The 19887-nt window shown below is 41.8% G+C and overlaps 1 protein-coding gene across 2 annotated transcripts in view; it reads left to right on the top strand.

Moving 5' to 3' along the window:
• The first annotated feature begins 231 nt into the window (after nt 1–231).
• Nucleotides 232–19887, top strand: part of LOC134642646 (titin-like) — a 58242-nt gene continuing 38586 nt past the window's right edge. For both annotated transcript variants that reach the window (XM_063494531.1, XM_063494530.1), the window contains exons 1-7: nt 232–1278; nt 5541–5762; nt 10626–10792; nt 11974–12011; nt 15767–15813; nt 15966–16099; nt 18587–18736. In XM_063494531.1, the coding sequence (XP_063350601.1) occupies nt 1212–1278; nt 5541–5762; nt 10626–10792; nt 11974–12011; nt 15767–15813; nt 15966–16099; nt 18587–18736 (825 nt within the window). In that variant the 5' untranslated portion in view covers nt 232–1211. The remainder of the gene's footprint in view (nt 1279–5540; nt 5763–10625; nt 10793–11973; nt 12012–15766; nt 15814–15965; nt 16100–18586; nt 18737–19887) is intronic.

The following is a 19887-nucleotide window of genomic DNA, read 5'->3' as shown; positions in this document are numbered from 1 at the left end:
AGATTGTTTTCTCTATATCCAGAGTCAGATTTCTGTAAACGGCTTCTTTACAGGCAGATTAAATAAAAACTTTCACATCAGATATTTGAGAAGTTTAATATTAAACTGATCCATATTCTAAATGAACTCTATTTATTAATTAAGCAGAATATAAAAGTAAAAGTGCTACAGATAAGATGACAAGAAGGAATTTAAATGTTTTAAATGAGTTTTATTTTGTTGGCAGAAACATTATAGTTTCAAAATAAAAGAGCAGAGTTATTAAAATGTTAATATTTTTTACTGTGTTCAAGTAAAACGACTGATCGTATTTCTTCTTTTCATCCCAAGGCTCTGCGCGCTGTGCAGTTTCAGCTCTCTGATCTAAAATCATTTATTTTCATGTGTCGGAGTCAGATTTCCTTTTAAAGGACTTCTGCGCTTGTGGAACAAACATAATTTGTCTGGAGCTTCCTGGGACTTTAACCCTGAGATGGCATAAGCTTCTGGACTTATTGGATTTGTAACAAAGGCATGAAAGTACATTGAGCAGAGGATTTAAGTATTCATTTATTCCTCCGAGCCCAACGGTTGTCACAGTTTTGTGCAGCGATCAGGTTTTCGAATTGAAACAATGAAGTCCAGAGACAGAAACGTGCAGGAAACCACCAAACGAAACAGAAAAACATCAGCAAAGATTCAAAGGTCCAGCAACCTGAGTCTGTGCAGACATGTGATGTGCTCATGAGGACCGCTCGGAGCGGTGAGGCCTGCAGGATGCCTTGATTGAAAGCAGCCGGGGAACCATGACACGGCGTGTCCGGCTGGGCCAGGAGGGGGTGCGTCGAGCAAACTAGTCATCGTGGTTGACAGATGCCCCCAGAAAGCCACTAACAGGATGACGCCTGCGCTGCGAGGGCTGCGGGGTAAAGACGGATTATGTCTGAGCAGTAGATAAACAGATTATTCCAGAAACAGTGCCTACTTTTTTAACCTCGTCACTCTTGCCACACTTTGCAGCAGGTCCTGTTCTGGATCGGTTTACGCTTCCACACGCATCCTGGAATTCATCGGGAGCGTTTCAGCAGCCGCTCAGGGTCCCCCGAATGACACAAGGTCGACCCACGCCCATGATCTCCACCTGAGCCAGAGGAGCCCCCTCCTCTCCGCTGACACCTTCCCTTGTGCTGCTGGATTTACTTTGACGTTCATATTTCAGGAGACCGTCCTTCATGATGCTTTGGGCGTTTGGACTCGCTCTGCTGCTCGCCGTCGCTCCGCAGGCTGCCGTGATTAAAGGTGAGCCTCGTTGGTTCGCTTTTTATTCTTTGCAAACAGAGAGGTTAGATATGAGGGTTTAAAGAGTAAGGCTATCTATACTCGTACTAAACTTGGTCACAATGTGAAGCAAAGCCTATTACGATTGCGTAAGTACTTGGCTGTGAAGTCATCATGGAGTTGGACTGTCACTTTTCCCCCCCGAGGATACCAAAAAGGCAGTTTAAATGCATGGTGACATCGCAAGCAGTTTGCCTTCCTCCATTTATGTGTGTGCAAACATGTCCTCAATGCAAATGGAAATGCAGAAACAGATAATGGCAGTTCCGTAGATTCATGGCTGGCGTGCTGACAGCTTGACAATTTGAATTACAGCTTTCTCTCCTCACTTATTCAGGAAAGAAAGAAAGCTAAAAATCTGACAAAAGAGGGGCTGATAATCAAAGTTATAAAACAAAGTTCACCTTCACTTCAAAACATTTCTCAGGCTGTTTATTTCTCCCAAAAGCAGCCCGATGAATTACAACCCTCACTTTGACTCATGCTGTCCTAAATTTATCTACAACAAACCTCTTGTTTAGGAGCGTCCTTTTGGTACACCGAGTGCTTCCAGTTTTAGTGTGTGTGGGCGCCTGAAGGAGAGAGTCGACCCTGAGCAATGACTGTAAGGCAAACGCTGAACTCGGCTCTGCTCCATGCAACAGATAAACACAAAACAGAGAAATGCTGAAGGACTCACACAGATTAATGTAGGGAAAGATCACGGCATGTGCCCAAAGTGAATGTGAGGGATAGGTGGAGGTTTAGAGAGAATCAGAAGAAAAGGTCAAAAACATGGAGCTACATGCAGCACCAGACAGCTTTATAAAATATTCAACACAAAAAGGTTTTATTGGTGCAATTTGGTGGTGGTCTCTTTCTCAGTTCAGTCATTAGAAACCTTTAGAAACATTTCTGCATCACTCACAGGTTTAATATCTTTAATTAATCAGTTTTTGTTTTTCCTGATGTTCCCTTGTTTATTAAAAACACATACGGCATCATTTACAGGTATTACTGCTCCTTCAATCTGAAGCGCAGAATTAATGTCAGCAGTGATACGGAAGGATTTAGTCACATTAATGCAGCATAAAAAAGCACATCATCAAAATTAACCTGGGCATTTTCAACACTGCAGCTTCTTTGGATAGAAAACGGTATCTAATGAGAGCAAACTCAGAAGTGAAGTATTTAAATACTTTTACATCCCACATTCACCGTCAGTGCAGACAGTAAAAGCTTCGGTGTTCAGAAGATGTCAGTATTCATAAATTTTAACAATTATGATGTTTACAGTTAGTAAACTAGAAAAAATGTGCATAATTTACAGTTATAAAATCCTCTGATTCAAGCTGACTTTAATGTCCAGAATCCATCAGGTTCTGTAGGATACTGAGGATTTAGTCACATTAATGCTTCATAACATATCTTGGAGACTTTCTTCTGCATTCAGCTGTAATGCTGCAGCTTCTTTACGATTTATTTTCTTTGCAAAAAATGTCACGCATGTAAATATGTTATTGTCATCTATGTATGTTGAACTAAAATAAACTTAAAGGTCTGTAAGAAAGAAAAAAAAATGGGATAAGTGTTGTGTAGCAGCGTGTTAGGAGGTCACAGAAAGTCAGCGTCTCTAGAAAGATCATTTAATACCAGCCTTCAAACCGCTGACACTTCAGCAGACACTGATAACCTAAAACCTTTCAGGGACTCGCCTGTAAGAACACAAATCTCAGTCACAAATCTTGATGCCTACGTTGTTGTGCTCTGCAGTCATGTCCATGACATTTTAATATAAAGATTTGTTGAGTGATTATTGTGTAACTAACCGAGACAGCCAGAGGGGAGAATGTAAAAATTAGCTGTGATGATAAACAAGTCAAACTAAGAACTTCCAGACCTTTCACCCTCTGAATGAGACCACTGAGGGAACAAAGTGTGGATCCAGTCTCCTCAGATCTGGGCAGTGATGTTAGAGTTTGCATCTGTGTCTGCTAACATGCTGCTTACATGCGACTAACACGCTGCTAACATGTTGCTAACACGCTACTGACACGCTGTTAACAAGCTGCGAACACGCTGCTAGCATGCTGCTTACACGCAACTAACACACTGTTAACAAGCTGCTAGCATGCTGCTAACATCCTGGTAATATGCTGCTAACACACTGTTAACAAGCTGGCAACATGCTGCTAACAAACTGGTAACATGCTGGTGTGGTGTCTGAAAGTTCAGGTTTATCTTATGAGCTAAAACACAAAAACTGTAAATCTGCCGGATATAAAATACTCTCTGACTCTGTTTACCAGCTCGTAGCCATGAAGCTGTGCGTTTGCTTTCACAGCACATCTTTGATGATGTGTCCTGTGGAAGTGACAACCATTTTTTTTAATTAATCCTGTGATGTCACTGCTTTTCTTTCACTGCTTTCTCATTTTTCTACAAACAGCTGCTGTCATGTGAGATGTTTATTATAAATCAATTTATATTTCAGATGTTTTCTCACTATATATATATGTATATATAGTGAGAAAACATCTGAAGTGAACTGTTTCCTGTGTGGGGAGGTATTGCGGTGGAAAATATCCCAGGTCGGGATGTTTTTCGCTGCAGCATGAAATTCTTCTTCATCATGTTCTTCTTGGGAAACATGGTGGTTGCCAACTGTAAGACGTTTGTTCTATAAAAGTGCTATTTGAAGACAACTCTGGTAATAAATGTGATGTAGAATATTGGACATGATATTGGACTCATACAGAAACATTAACCTGGACATCTGTACATTAGGATGAGCCAGGGCTGCCCTCCATTATTGAGTCTCTTCATCACTTTTATGTACAGAAGTTATGAGCAGAACTTGTCAGGTTTGTTGGTCAGTTTGCAGCCGAGTGCGAAGCAACTGGGATAAGAACTGGCACCTCTAAGTGTCCACTCCAGGTTGGGAAGGCATTTCTGCCTCAAGTGGAGGAGGTAAAGTATCTTGAGGTCTTTGCTTATCTGTGAGGGAATAAGGAGGGAGCAATAGTGATAGAAATGAGCTTCCTGCAAATTTAATTCAGTCTTATTTCTATACCTCCAAAATTTTAAGTGCCTTGAGGCACTTAAAATTTTAAGGTAATGATCCTACAAAATACAGAGAAATCTCCAACGATCAAACAACCCCCCTTTTGAATAAGCAAAGGAAAAAACTTCCTTTTAAGCGGAAGAAACCACCGTCACAACCTGGCTCAGGGAGAGCCAGAGATTAATGAGAACTAATGATTAAATGCAGAGGGGTGTATACACATGGTGACTGAAGAAGAAACACCCAGTGCATCATGGGAATCCCCCAGCAGCCTACACCTATTGCAGCATAACTAAGGGAGGATTCAGATTCACCTGATCCAGCCCTAACTATAAACTTTATTTTTCAAAGACACTGAATGGTGTCTGGGCTCTCATCTGAGGTGTTTCAGCCATGTCCTACTGGGAGCAGACCCAGATTTTCCCTTTGGTAAAGTCTCTGTGCCCCCCTGTTCTGGACATATCAGACTTGGATAAGTAGTTTTGTTTCTGAAGTGACCAGAACTACTTTTGTTGTCTCCTAAAGAGTTGTTTTGCATATTAAATGTCAGAAACTAGTCGTCCAAAGGCTCAGAATATTCCGTTTCTAATGACTGGAGACAGAAAATATCAAATTTAATGTGGATCTGTCTAATTACTGAAATGCTAATCAAGGCTTTTTGGTTTATGGACGTCTTTTCTACCTCTGACTCTTTGCAGAGTAAATCACACCGGCGGTGGTGTCACTGTGGTCCTGACGCTGCTCCATCAGTCTGCGTTTGACTCGTCACGATGTGTGTTTGTCTCTGAAATATCTGGCATCTGTTTATTTACCACAGCAGCGTAGCAGCAGCTGGTGTTTTATCTGCTCTTCACTGCGTTCGGCTCTGATTCCGCTCCTGCAGCTCCACGCTTCTTCTCCTGTTTGTTTTAAGCCTCTTGTAGTACCAGACGGATGGGGTTTAAATCAGGCAGTGTCGTTTGTTTCGCCAGTGGCAGAAAATGACTCTAAATCCGATTTCGACTGTTTTCAAATGTTGTTTAAATCTGGTGACATGAGCTGCGCTGCCCTTTGTAGTAAACACCACCCATCTGTTGCTCTAAACAAATGCCAGGGATTTGGATCTGACCGCGATCTGCTCTGCACTGACTGCGTTTTGACCCTGAAGTTATTTTTTACCTCCTCTCTTTGCCTGGCTCAGAGGGCGACGGAAGGATGGACTCGGGGGTGAAGATGGAGGCCGTTGGCCCGGCGGGACTGGCGCAGCTGCTCAAGATGCCCACCCTCACCAAAAGTTCAGGGTTTGAACCAGAGCTACGCCGCTCCAAGAGGTCGGTGTTTTTACACTCCGGAGTGAGAATCTGCCCCCAGGAGACCATCAGTGAGGTGATCGCAAGCCACCAGGCGTACTACCAGCTCAGAGGTACAATTTGTATTAGTCTGGAGACAATAATACCCCCTAATCGCTGTTGTCAGCAGTATTCCTCTGATAAATTACAGGTATACTACAAATGAATTCAAGTTTTATTTATATAGCACCAAATCACAGCAGTCGCTTCAAGGTGGTTTATGTTGTAAGGTAAAGCCCCTGCAATAATAGAGGGAAACCCCAACAATCAGACGACTCCCGATGAGACAGTGGCAAGAAAAATAAAACCCTTTTAACAGGAAGAACCAGTCTCAGGGAGGGCTTCTTATCTTACCTTTCCAAAATCATTTGCTGGTTTTCTTCCTATAAATCTACAAACAACTCCGAATTATCGGCCAAATATTGATATTGTTCAAATTCCTTCTACAAACAGGCCCTTTTTGGGCTTTTATTTTGAAGCTCCAGTGTGAAGAATGTGTCAGTGGTCACCAGGATGTAAAAATCATGCATGAAACCATGAGACAAATATTGAGTTTGGTAAAAGTTTAGAAAGATTTTTTTTTCCAGTGGAGTATAGGTTTGATGCACCCGTGCAAAGTTACACGACATTATGCCTTAATTAGCAGCTCATTATGGGGGTCCTCTTATTTGCATTTTGTGCAGGGCTGAAGGTAAGAAAGTTTCCCACAACAGCAATAAAAACTGTGAAAAATATTTTACTATCTGCTTATTTTCTTTGCAGAAGTGAAAAAAAAAAGTTTTCTGATGCTTTGGTAAGAATTGTGTATGTGGGTGGATGCAGGAGGCAGTAAACAGCTGAAACAGTCGTGAACCTCCACCCTGTTACAGACTGCACCCATACGCTTCTGTTCGTGACACGGCGTGCTTTGAGCGCCATGTCTCCTCTTTATTCTGGCTGTTTATGAGCCTCACTGACTGACATCAGAATGAATTTACATGAGTTTGTTCAGAAATGTTCAGAAATCATTTGATGAAGACGGGAGAGGGAATAAATATCAAAGAACATCTGGACTGGATTGGATGACAGCGCTGAATGCACTCCTTGTTATTACCTCTTCCTTAAGATGAGGTCCTTACATTTAGCAGTACGATAGAGTGTTGGAACCACGGATGGTGTAAAAAAAAAAAAAAATGGTGAGGTGAGGTGTGGGGGTGTAGGGGTTGTTAAACGTTAAAAAGTTCAAAGAATAGGCTGATGTTAGTGCTCCAGCATGGGGATTTCAGTTCAGTATCAGAAAGGGAAGCAATGCTTTTCCTAAAAACGTGCACATTTGGAAAGGTAATCTCCAAATTTTTAGCTTTTCTTCAACTTTATCTGGCACTGCTCTCACCACTGTGCTGCCTTTTGTTGTGAGAAAATTAAATTTGTGGCTCCACAATTTTTTTTAAATGTGGAGGACAAAGCAATTAAACATGATGCTGTAAATATAATTTTACTTGTTTTAAGTGTTTGCATGCTTTCAAGTCTTAAATTTAATCAGAGTGAACTTCAAGAGGAGCTTTAAAAGCCTTAAATTTAGCAGATTTTACCTGCAGACATCCACACAAAGAAAAGACAAAGCTGAAGTGCAGAAGTGTCGGTTTCTTCACACAGTTTCCAGCAGGCAGTTTCACTGTGGAGGAGGGGGGGAGTGGAGGAAAGCACAGGTACATGATCCCACACTCGAGCCAGCTGACCCGTCACGGCGCCACTGAGGAGCGATGAAGTGAGTCACAGACGTGAGTCACTCCCCTCCTCCGCACAGAAAAGCTGTGCGGTTTGTTCAGCACAGGAACAGAAGCACGGGGATCGTACCTGTAAAACAAAACGGCCTCCGCACGAATCTTCTGAGCGACAGATGCAGGACAGTGTGAGGAGTCCCGTGTCTGCAGGTGGTCCAAAAGGTGACGGCCCCCCGCCCCCACTGACGTTTTCTAATCACTTTTTCTTGAGCTTTATACAAAACACCGTGAGCTTAAGGAAAGGTGTGAAGGAGAGCTGATGAGGCCAGGAAGATCAGACTGCTGGACTAGAAACTCCTCATCATAGATACGTCTTCACATGTGTGGTTTTTGCATGCAGGCTGTATAAATGTGGACATCCTGGTGAAAAACGTTGCAGACTGAGTCTCGTATCTTCTCTTGCTGCTAAAGGAAAGTCGTGGTTTTAATGGCTTTCTGATGATGATAAAATCTGTCAGTGCAGAATGCCCAGAAAGAGGACAAAACCAAATCAACCTCCACTTCACTCCATTTTCACAAAGCTCATCATCGTTATTCACAGAGGTCAGCTCTGAAGCTGCTAAGAAGAAGCTTTATAACAAGCACATCTTAATACAGCAGCAGTTCAGCTGTGGATTTAAAAGCCTGTTGTTGAAGCTTTAAAGCACGTCAGCAGGTTACAGCGTGAGTGGAAAACCTCACCGCCCTTCAGTCTGCTTGTGAACGGTCGGCACAAGTCGTGGGACGCCATCTCCTTTTGATAGTAATGCCACACCACTCTTCATATGGACAAACTGTTCATGAAAACAGAGTTCAGCGTTACCCAAAAATCAAGTATGCCCCTAACCTTCAGCAGCCGGCGCCCATGTGCACGAAAACATGGGGTTATATATATAAAAGTTCTAGTTGGTCGCGGCATCCACCTCGAGCATTTTGCTGCCGTCATTTTTAAACTCCTCCTTCCAATCCCCGGCTGTGGCTTCAGATCGATGGCGCCCTCCTCCAGCTTCGTTTTCCATCCGAGCTCCCGCTGCACTTCACATTGATCCACATCAGCCTTCACCTGCCTCCCCACACCATCAGCGTCTAGACCCCCGCGGGGGGCATAGCTGTGCACCTCGCGCCCCGAGTACCCCCTAAAAATAATTAAATGGCGTCTAAAGGCCAAAGAGTCCTCATATAATTCAGCTTTTTCTTTGTTGTGCTCATAGCTGATCTAATAAATCTCTTTCTTTTTAAGCCTTGATCTCATCTGAGTCGCCCCTGACAGAGCAGCTCTGAGATGACGGATGAAAACTGTTTGTGACATCAGTTTTAAATGCAGCTTGCTTTGGGCTGTATGCGTGTTTAGCCGGATACTACCAAAGAAAAACGGGCCAGAGTAGCTGTGGATAAAACATGAATTTCATAAACAAGATTTGTGTGTTCGAGGAGAATACGTTTTTCCCTCAGTTAATATTCACTCTTTTATGACTATTTATTGTTATTACCGGCACCCAGGAGCTCCTATTTGCAAGAAGCCAAATTAAATGTGTTTTAATGCTTACCCATGTATGCGCAGCGTCTGCAGCCTGCAGAGCTGCGTGCTGTGTTCGTGCTCCTTTATCCTGTGCCGTAAATGTCAGAAAGATCCCGTCCCACTCTGATGGCTTAATTCTGTTTTCACACGTTCACGCTTCATCTCCGCTGATTTTCGTGTCATGCACATATCTTTTCATCTTTCTCGTCTTATCTCTGCTCGTGCTCCTGTTTGATCTTTTATCCTCGTCTAACACGGACTTTATTGTCCGATTGATTCAGAGCGGATTAGCTCGAAGTCTCGTGTGTGTTCTGTAAATTTGGAAATACCGAAGGCTTCAGTGTGTTGTTTAAAAAGGGAAAATCATACAGCTTTGCTCACAGATCCCACCGACGGACCTTCCATAGTTATTCCCAGTGAAACCAGACAGAAGCTGACGTTTCCACAGATGGTGGTGGTTCATTCAGATAAAGCAAGAAATACTGGTCTGATTTCTGCAGTAATAATAAGTATTGCATCTTTGCTACCTAAATAAAACCACGATCACGTCTGTGGTGCAGCATTCTCATGTGAATATTTTCTTGGGCGTCAGTCGATGAAATCATTGATCGTCTTTGCATGAATCTCTTACGTCCTGTCTTCCTCCACTCACCTCTAAGCATTCACAGCAGACGGCTTTCTCTGTTTTCTCAGTATTATTGTGGGGCCTTACGATACAAAGCTACTTCAGGCAACTCTTAAAGAATTGAATTGAATTGAATTGAATGACCCCGGGTGTGACTGTGGTTTAGTCTTTGTCTCAGCATCTGTTAACCTCCCACATGTGTCTCCAGCTTTGGGGTTCTTTTTTTTACTTTTCTGATGGACTTTGTTTTGGCTAGTAAAGAGCCCATAAAAGAAAGGCTCACCTTGGTTTAGTTTGCCTTTCTCCACGTGTCTGCAATTCATTGCAGTTTCTCTGTTTTGGAAGACATAAACTGCACGCCTGTTAGACTTCAGCAGAAGAAGATGGATGGACGACTAAACCAATCTTACTGTGCCATCAGTTTTTGTTTTTTAATCCTCCTCAGTTAATTCATCCATCACAGACACTGCTGCAGAGTTAAAAACGTCCTCTGGAGGTTGGAGAGCTGAAACTGTCCGATTCATTTAAAATTACCTCGCAACAAATCTGTATTTGCATATAGATAAACATGTACATGTTTATGCATATAAACATCCATAAATGGATGAAATGTTGTTTATATGAAAAAGAATGAGGCTGCTGTGAGGAGGTGGATATTGGAGGTGAGGAGGTGGAAATGTCACTATATTAACACACACACACATCTTCTTTATTTCAGTGATGTGGCACAACATCAACATCCACCTGTGCAGTTTTTCTGTCATCAGACCAGGTCGAAGGTTTAAACCTGATCTAAGGTTTAGGATAATTTTGATGTTTGCTGGTTAACTATTGGAGTCAATCTGGATTTAAATAAATTGTCATCTCTGTGAGATGTGACAACACTGGACACTTGGAATAATTTGTACAAGTTTAAAAGTGCACATCAGATTAGAAAACGATGTTGTGATGCTATAAAGAAACTTCCGGATCCAGCAGCAAGGTGTTCAATGCTGAACATGGTGTGTGTGTGTGTGTGTGTGTGTGCGCGCGCGTGTGTGTGTGTGGTCAGTTTGTCAGGAGGCGGTGTGGGAGGCGTTCAGGATCTTCTTCGACAGGATTCCGGGGACGGCCGAGTACCAGCGATGGGTTCACACGTGTCAGCACGAGTCGCTCTGCATCTCTGACCTCGCCAAAAACTTCAGCGACTCGGAGGAGCACGTGCGCATGATTCAGCGGGTACGAACGAGATTCTTCACATCTGCCTGCAAACCATGTTTCATGTTTATCCCAGCTAACCTGTCAGTGTTTTCATCGTTATGTTGAAGGCGTGAGTTACGTCTTGGATGCTTTTAAATAAACTAAGCGGAGTGAGTTTCGCTGTCAGTCAAAGGCACACAGTGAACTGGAGTAAATATATCATTTAATCATCATTTAATCGAGAACCTGATGTTAATCCAATCACAGTGACACTGAATGGAGACAGTTTTTACTTTATACTATTTACAGTTTTCTGAAGGTCCTTCACTTTCTTTGGTTTCTTTATCTTTTTTTTTTACCTGAGCCTCAACTGAACCCCATATTTAGTTCCTTTTTAGTTCAGTGTTTTTGCCTATTTTAGTTTATTTTTTATTGTTTTTCATGTGCAGGAAAGCGTGCCGAGGCCAAAGACACTTCAGCTACAGACACTTCCAGTATATTTTAATGTTTTGCTGTCAGTTGTGTTTGTTTGCGTCATTTCTGTTGTTTTTTCCTAAAGTCTACTTTTTTTTCACTTCCATTTAAAATGTTTTGGTCATAATGAGCTGATTAGTTTTCTTAATTTAGGATATTTTTTGCTGTTTTTACAATAAATAAGCTGATTCTCCCAGCATGAATCAGTCCCTCTAAATCATTCAGGCACCTCACTGCAGGAGGGTGGTTGGAGTTTATTGGCCGGCAGCCGCGTTGTAAATCCATCAGCAAACATGCAAACATTCGTCACCGCAGCATCTGTCCTGTCTGTAAAGTCTCAACATTAACGGCACGAAGATTAAAAACTGCGGATATTTATATTGAATCAGTCCAGTTAACCTGCAGAGGAGAAAAGAGCTGCTTTAATAGCATTTAGCTGCTCAAAACCGCTGGGAATATGAGCGAGCTGGACATTTAAAATGTTCATTAACATTCAGAGTCGTTTTTAAAAAATGATACTGTGGAGATTTAATAAGTTTAATGGCCAGAAGGTTTGTAAAACTTCAGGGACAGCTGCAGCTAAATGAAGGTTTAAACCACAAGAGGCACTTTTTAAATGAAGCCTGGTGTAAAAGTAAATCAAATAATCAGTTAAAGTAAAACCAAACAGCTGCACACGAGCTGAAATAATGTGTGGTGAAAGTAAACGATTGTTCTGGTTTTTCTGGTTTCTGATTGGTTTACAGAGGATGGACCGGCTGAGAGACAGGAGGCCTTCATCACGGTAAGAGCTGACAGATGATTCATGTTCGTTAAGCTCTCACTGTGCTTCTCTGACTGCATGCACACTGATAATGTGAATATGATGCAAACAAGGCCATTAAACAGTGTGTGTGAGGGTGTGAACCCGCAGGAGTCCAGAAATGTCATTTAAACAAATGATTTGAGTGTCAGAGCGAAAATCAGCTTTACATTAAAAACTTTACGGTGTGTTTGGTGATTTCTTTAAAAAAAAAAAAAAACAGCCTGGACTTACTACAAAACTGTGAGACTGTAGTTTGAAACCAGCTTCAAATAAAAACTGACCCAATTGTCTAAAGCAGAGGTATCAAACATAATAATAATGCAGTCCCATTAAACAGTATTGAAAAAAGTGATAGACGGTGTAAATTATGGACTTTTAGCTGTATTTTTTGAAGTTTTACAGCTTTATTTACTGACAGAGACTTCCCACATGGTCATTCATGCTCCACCAAAGTAACTGGGTAAAAAAAATTTAAATAAAACACTTACATAAAAGTTCCTGTTTTTCACTGTCTACTATAGAAATTTCATTTTGTTTTTACGCAGGATATCCTGTGTATCCACTGAAAACTATACACTGTACACATGAATACACGTTTGTGTAATTTTACACGTTTACAGTCTAAAGATCAGATTTTGTAATCTGGTTAAAAGGATCGTGGTTCTGATTGAACCCTCACTCCCTGAGGCGTGTTTCAGAGGTTTTATGCAAACCAACACGATTTTAGTGTCTGACCACGTGCTGAACTTTGCATAGCTGTTAGAAATATTCATTAGTTAAACTTAACAATGAGCACTGAATAAAGGCGGGGGCGGCAACCTGCCCCTGAGCCTGGCTCTGCCAGAGGTTTCTTCCTGTTAAAAGGGAGTTTTTCCTTCCCACTGTTGCCAAAGTGCTGGCTCACAGGGGATCATATAGTTGTTGGGTTTTTCTCTATATGTACTATTGCAGGGTCTACCTTACAATATAAAGCACCTTGAGGCAACTGTTGTTGTGATTTGGCGCTGTATAAATAAAATTGAATTTAATTGAATTGAATGGAGATGCAGATTTTCAGCACCGTCATTGCCCGCAAAATTAATCGATTCCAGGCAGTTATTGGCCATTTACAGGTTGGGAAGTTTGCAGGTGCCAGAAACCGAGTAAAATGAACCACTTATAAGTTTTTTTATATTTGAAATTTACAGACATGTTTCCAAGACTGACGTCAATGACAGCTTGGGCAAAAATAACGGTGGATGAGCTTCTGGTGGTCGTTATGTTCTTTTCTGTTGTTGTCTACACATTTCTGCCACTTCAATCGAAAGATTCCTTCAAAATATGTATTCATGCATCAGAAACATCTTACCATACATAACGTGTGCAGAAGGGAGAGGAGCACGAAAAATAAATGACTTCCTCTAATAAATAGCAGATTTGAGGGGTAATTACACACATGCAATCAAAAGGTTCCTCATTGGATTTTTACTAAGGACTGAAGTGCTACAGTAAAGGATTTTCAAATGTATGTTTTCATTTGTAAATTTTAAATGTTTATTGATTTGCAGCAAAGCATCACTTTCATAGGTTCAGCTGAGCAGTCTGTCAGTGAGTCATGTTTCAGGGAGAAACATCACATCAGTGCAGATGTTGCTTTAATGTCACGAACACGGTGGAGAGAGTGCCGTTTGGAGCTGACAGGTGTGCTTTTGTGCGTTTGTAATCATTCGTGGATGACTCAGCACCGTCATTATTTCTGATCTTTGTGTCTCTTCCATAAAGGAATAAATACAAAGTAATGTGTGTGCGTGTGAGTTGTTAGGAGAGTGAAGTTTATTACTTTAATTCATCATTTTCACTCATTGATCTGAGCGTCGGTGTTTCAGCTCGTTCTGCTGCTCTCTTCATGAAAGATGGATGAAGTTATGATGAGTCGAGTGTGGCTCTTATTAGAAGTACAAGGCAGGTTATGCAAGATTCATTCAACATGATTAAAAAACATGCAGACCTTTATTTTTTTAACTTGAAGGGTTTTAATATTTCATCTGCACTAAATGTTCTCTGTAAAACATTTGAGACTTTGGAAGAAGCCCTTCTTCCCTCTTAAAAGCAAAATCCTTTGTGTTTGTGGTGGCATTTGAATGGGACGGGCTTAAGCCCAAAAACACTCTGCTTTATATGGGATTAGCATCACATTTAACATACAGCATGGCCATGTTTTATTAAGTAACTCAAATGCATATCAGCGTGTAACCCTCATCATGAAGTAAAAGAGATTTTGTTCAAACATCGGCCGTTTTCCACCAGTGCTCACACCAAACATAGAGCAAAGTTTTGAGCTGCGTTACTCGGCCAAAAACAGGACAGACACAACAGCAGCTGCCTCAAAGTGCTTTATAGTGTGAAGTAAAGACTCTACAGTGATAGAAAGAAACCCCACCAAACAACCCCCTGTGAACAAGCATTTGGCAAGAGTGGCAATAGTGGCAAGAAAAAACTCCCTTTTAACAGGAAGAAACTTCTGGCAGAACCAAATAGAGTTCTAAAAATGTGACGGATATATAAAAAAAAAAGTCTTTAATTTCAGATCAGTGCACCTGTAAAACATAAAGTTGTAAGTCTTACAGCTATGCTCATTACTGTTACTAGAACAGCTTTGCATGATTCACAGTTCAACATAAACCTTCTTTATGTCACGCTGAGCCTCGCTGCTGTCCCCTCAGTTAATCCTGTGTAAAACAAGCTGTTTTAGCTCCTCCCACTTTAAGCCATCTTCATTCTCACAGAAGGTCTGAACAGAAGGTGGGTGGAGCTTCTGTTTCAGATTACCATATTAGGGATATCCTCTCTCTGTGATGTCATGAAGAACCACGAGTAGAAAAAACTGCCTGAAGCTGAGTGTATGTTCTGACTCATACATACACCAACCTGGAGCAGGAGAGATGTGACAGGAAATCAATCAATCAATCAACCAATCAATCAAATCTTTATCTCAAACATATAAGTAATAAATGTTAATACACATAAGAGACAAACATGAAATCACTTAAAGTGACCAATATTAGGGGGAGAACGCAAACGCTTATCAAATCCTACACTTATCTAGATCATCCTCTGTTTTCATTATACAATCTAAAATATACCTATGTGCCACGAATAAATATGTCTGTGTAATATGTATTCGTGTAACTATTTTCATTGTTTGTAAATGTTTGAAAAGATGAGTCAAAGATGTGCGTTGGTAGTTTTCAAATTCTTCAATAACTCCAAATTGGGGATGTCAAAGAAATTTAATTTCACATTTAATCCCTGAGATATTCTATTATAAGAAAAAGAAGTGCAATGTTCAACACGTCTCAGTTTTTTCCACACAATAAAGAAATTCTGCTGAAGTGAATGAAAGAAAGCACTCTTTAACTGTAAAAATCAATGTGCGAAATTACAGAAAAATAGCATCCATGTGAAAACAGGAACTTCTGTAGCACATACAGTGAATAAGCAGGAACTTTTATGTTTTTAAATGTATTTTCTAATTACTTGTAGCATGAATGGGCATGTGGGAGGTCTTTGTCAGTAATGATAAAGCTGTAAAACTTAATCATTTACACCTTGCTTCACATTTTTCAGTGCTGTTAAGTGGGGCCAGACTGGAGTCTCTGCTGGGCCGACTCTAGGCCCCGGGCCTTATGTTTGACACCCCTGCTCACTTTCAGAATGTGAAATTTTTGTGTCATGGTGTGTTTGTCTTTCTGCAGGGGAGCGACGACTCCTGCACCGACGCAGAAGCTCCCGGAGATCACAGGTAGGACATCTTCAGCGGAATGCATATCATCTGTTTATACACTGATAGTTTTTTACTGTTTTCATTGTATATTGTCGTATACACAAATATATTATACAAGTAGATTGTAGTTGGTTTATTCTGAGATTAACGTTGCTCCTGTCTCTCTTCAGGTCCCGAGGCTCAGACCGATCCCCCGTCAGCGCCTCCGGTGCTCGTCACCAGCACCACTGTCCTCTTCAGTTCCACGAGTGCCTCTCCAAGCTCCGCCCCTGACACGACCCACCCTGCCAAGGAGCTCAAAGAGGTACAGAGGAGCACTTACATTTACATCCAAGGTATCAATCTGGCGCTCTTATCTGCCGCAGGAAGCTGAAGGAGGAAGGAGCTCAAGTGTCTGACAGGCTGAAAATGTCACTCTGGAGCACTCATGAAATTATACATCAGTTAATTTGAGTGAAAGGCATCACTTCTGTCCCTCTGTCCTCTTTCTTAACCTTCAATCACCTGTAAGTAACCCATTAAGAGCTGCTTACTAGCTGCTCCGTACTTGAGAACTCAAAGGTTTATCCTTCAACCAGTCCTGTGAAAACTAATTTACTCTGATGATGGAGTAGAACCACTTTTACCAGCAATAAGCTGAAGTAATCATTTTCTGTGTGATTTATCAGCCTCTCACATCACTGTGGAGGGATTCTGGCCCACTTTTCTTCACAGTGTTGCATAAGTTCATTGAGGTTTGCAGTATTTGTCTGTGCACAGCTCTCTGAGCACAGCATGTCAGTCAGGCTGAGGTCTGGACCGTCGCAGCACCTCGATTCTTTTCTCTCTCAGCCGTTCTGAGATCTGCTGTTGCTTGGGATCATTGTCCCGCACCAGCATAATCCACCTCGTTCTTATTCCCAGAGCGTTTGTGTAGTGTAGTGTAAAAACAAGAAGACGGTGAAAAAGGTGATTAAGAACAAAGCAAAACAAAGTGCTAAAACGAAGGTCCTGTGGCATGTAAACCACCAGCCCTTTGATGTCCTCCAATGTCCTCCTGGTTTCAGTCAACAGTGACCTTCAGCGGGTATTGGAGAGGCTTGCTCAGGGTAACACTGCAGTGGATAAAATCTGCACACCCAGGTTATATCGCCTCTGACCTGGGAATGCCTCGGGGTCCACCAGGAAAAGCAGGAGGAAGTAGCTCGGGATTCCCTTTGTGGGAAAAGAAGAAGGTAGATTCGATTAGACTTTATTGTCTTGGACAAACAAGGGAGCACATGGCCTAAAATAAACATGATATCAGATCCACACACAGCCCAGCTTTGCAGCCCTGTTGATCAGATTTTGAGTTTGTGATCTGAGCTCAACAGACAGGTTACCAAACGTAATACCAAAACTGATAATAGATTCAATAGGTCCCTTATAAAATAATATCCACCCACTGTGCTGTTAGCCTTCTTTAAAAAAGGGGCAACAACAACGCTTCAAACCGGCTTTAACTGACAGCCAAGGTCAGCACCTGATCTCAGATCAGCGATCTTCCCTCGGTTTCATTTACATTTAACATTTGGTTTTGCCCTCCCACCAAAGCAGCGTCCCTGCCCTCTCTCTTATATAAGCAAACAGAATTTCTATGATCTGAGAATTGAATCACAAGCTTGTTTCTATACTGCAGGAAGGAGAGAGCTCACACAGCCCTGGGGGGGGGGGGGGGGGGGGGGGGGGGGGTCCTGTACTCCTGCACGAGTGAAACAGCCAGGTTACCTTCCACCTGCTGCTGTTTTTTAATTATATAAAAAATACACACCTTTGTGTGTCATGTTGTTTAGGAGACTGTGAGGGAGGCTGGTGTTTAATGCTAAGCTCAGACCCATCAAAGCATCATCAGATCTCTGCTTCACTCCACAGCATCTCTACCAAAATGCAAACAAAGCATTTCATCATGGTTACGTTAGAGCTACAGGTCTCATTATTTTCTGTGAGATAGCAGTTATTTGGAACAGGAGTTTATTTTAGGGATGAAGCTTGAGTCAGCTGAGACCCGAAACAACAGACTCCAAGCTGGAGTCACAACAGCAGACACAGTGTTTAGGAGAAAGTCCCATCACATCCACAGGACCTGGTGGTGTCTAGTTTTTTAAAAACTGTTCACAGTGCTGGAATCAGTTATTAATTTGTCAAATTCTATTGAGTGACAGATTCTTACATTTAATTCTTCTGTGGTCCTCGTGCTTCCTTTAGCTTTCCTCTGGTTGATCTTGAAATGTCCTCGACTGCACATCAGACATCAGATGGAGGTTTTCTGATAATCACCAGCTGAACACAAGCTTCATTCACACTTCACTTTACACCTCAGCCAGTTTTCAGCCAGTGAAGTTTTTTGCACTTATTTTTAGTCACATCATTTTCTTTTCAGCTCATTTCAGTGAAACAGTTGCTAATAAAAGAAAAAGCCAGCTTTGCAAAAACCTGAAAGATGTGCACGTTTGCAGCTGTTTGTTGGAGAAGGATCACATGACCTTCAGTCTGCAGACGGCGGGTTTACCTGCTGCACAGGTGGAGCTGCTAAGCGCCTCACGCCTCCCCCTCAGATAATTACTGCTTTTTCACACCGCTGACTGATCTATCGTTTCTTTTTTCTCATCTGCATATGTGGTTCTATTCACACAAGCAAATTTGTTATTTTCTCTGATACCAGTCAGTTTCATGTATTTGGAAATGCAAATTAAAATGTTAAAGCGTAACGAAGAGACGCACGTAAGCTGTCCCTTTTTAGCGCCTCTCATTTGTCTCGTTTGCCGTCCTGAAGGACCCGGAGCTTCCAAACGTCGTCCCAGAGAGTCCGGTGGAGCAGATCGTGGAGTTCAGTATCGACCTGGTGGATCCGGGTTACAGAGAGCTGCTGGATGACCCGGATTCCCCTCAGTACATCGACCTGGCACAACACCTCCAGGACCAGGTGAGACCTCCTGATTCCTTTTTTTCCAACCTCTGCTGATGAGAATAAAAAAAACCTACTTCACTCAAACCAACAGAGAGAAGTGGGAAAATAAACCTAAGCTCCCTAAACTGCAAAAGACAAAGTGATTATCACCCAGCATTTTGAGATTATAGTCTTTTTGTGAATTCTTTGTGTTTGGAATGTGTTAGTTTTTCTTAGCATTTGCTGTATGTTTAGTTTCATTTGTCTGGTCCAGTTTTCTCATCAACCCTTCTTGTTTACATGTGTCCTCCCTGTGCTCTATTCCATGTCTCCCCTGTCTGTCATGTGTATCCATGTATGTTTCTTCAGCCCGTCATGTCTCACTCCCTCTATCTGTCTCTCGTGTCAAGCTCCCAGTTCACGTCTCGTTTCCCTCATCACCCTCTTGTGTATTTATGTAGTCTGTTGTTATTCATTCTTTGTCAGGTCATCTGTTATGTTCATGCCATGTTTCCAAGGTTTTGTGCTTCCAGGTATTTACGTATTCTCCCCAGGTTTCCGTGTTCAGGGTTTTTTATGTTTACTTTCTAGTTTTCTCAATTTAGGCTTTTTTTTAGGGTCAAATTCATTTTGCCTAGCCGTTTGGTTTGTACTTTTTATCAGCCACAATAAACGGCTCGCTTTCTGTTAAAAGTTTCGTTTTGCGTGTCTGCATTTGGGTCCTCCACCATGTGGAAACCCTTTTAAAGTTCACTTTTTCTGCAGTTTTCCCCAGAAAATTGTAAGAAAACATCAAACATCCAGGGTACCAGCACTCTTTTCAGTTCCTCTGTGTTAAACTGGTGCAGTTTATTTAAACTATGATATATCCCATGAAATTGATGTTCAGAGCTGGTTACTGGATATCATACACAAGTAGTTTAAACGTGTTTTTCCACACTGACACTTTCATGTGGATATCTGCCAAACACTCAGAGCTGGAAAAATAATGAGAAATCAGCAAATTTCAACCAACATATGAGGGGAACATCTGGGCTGAAGTTGCTGTAAAAACATCAGGTGATTCTGAGGGGTTCAGGTGGGAGGCACTGATTGGTTCTTCGTGTAATGACCTTGTTCTTCCTGGGTCTCGCTCTTTACAACGACTGCAACGGAAGAATTAAATAACTCTGATTGGTTAATTCTGC

Source organism: Pelmatolapia mariae, linkage group LG15 (assembly GCF_036321145.2).
Source record: "Pelmatolapia mariae isolate MD_Pm_ZW linkage group LG15, Pm_UMD_F_2, whole genome shotgun sequence".
NCBI classification, from domain to species: domain Eukaryota; kingdom Metazoa; phylum Chordata; class Actinopteri; order Cichliformes; family Cichlidae; genus Pelmatolapia; species Pelmatolapia mariae.
The sequence above is the reverse complement of the archived record's forward strand: the minus strand, read 5'-3'. Positions and strand labels throughout refer to the sequence as shown.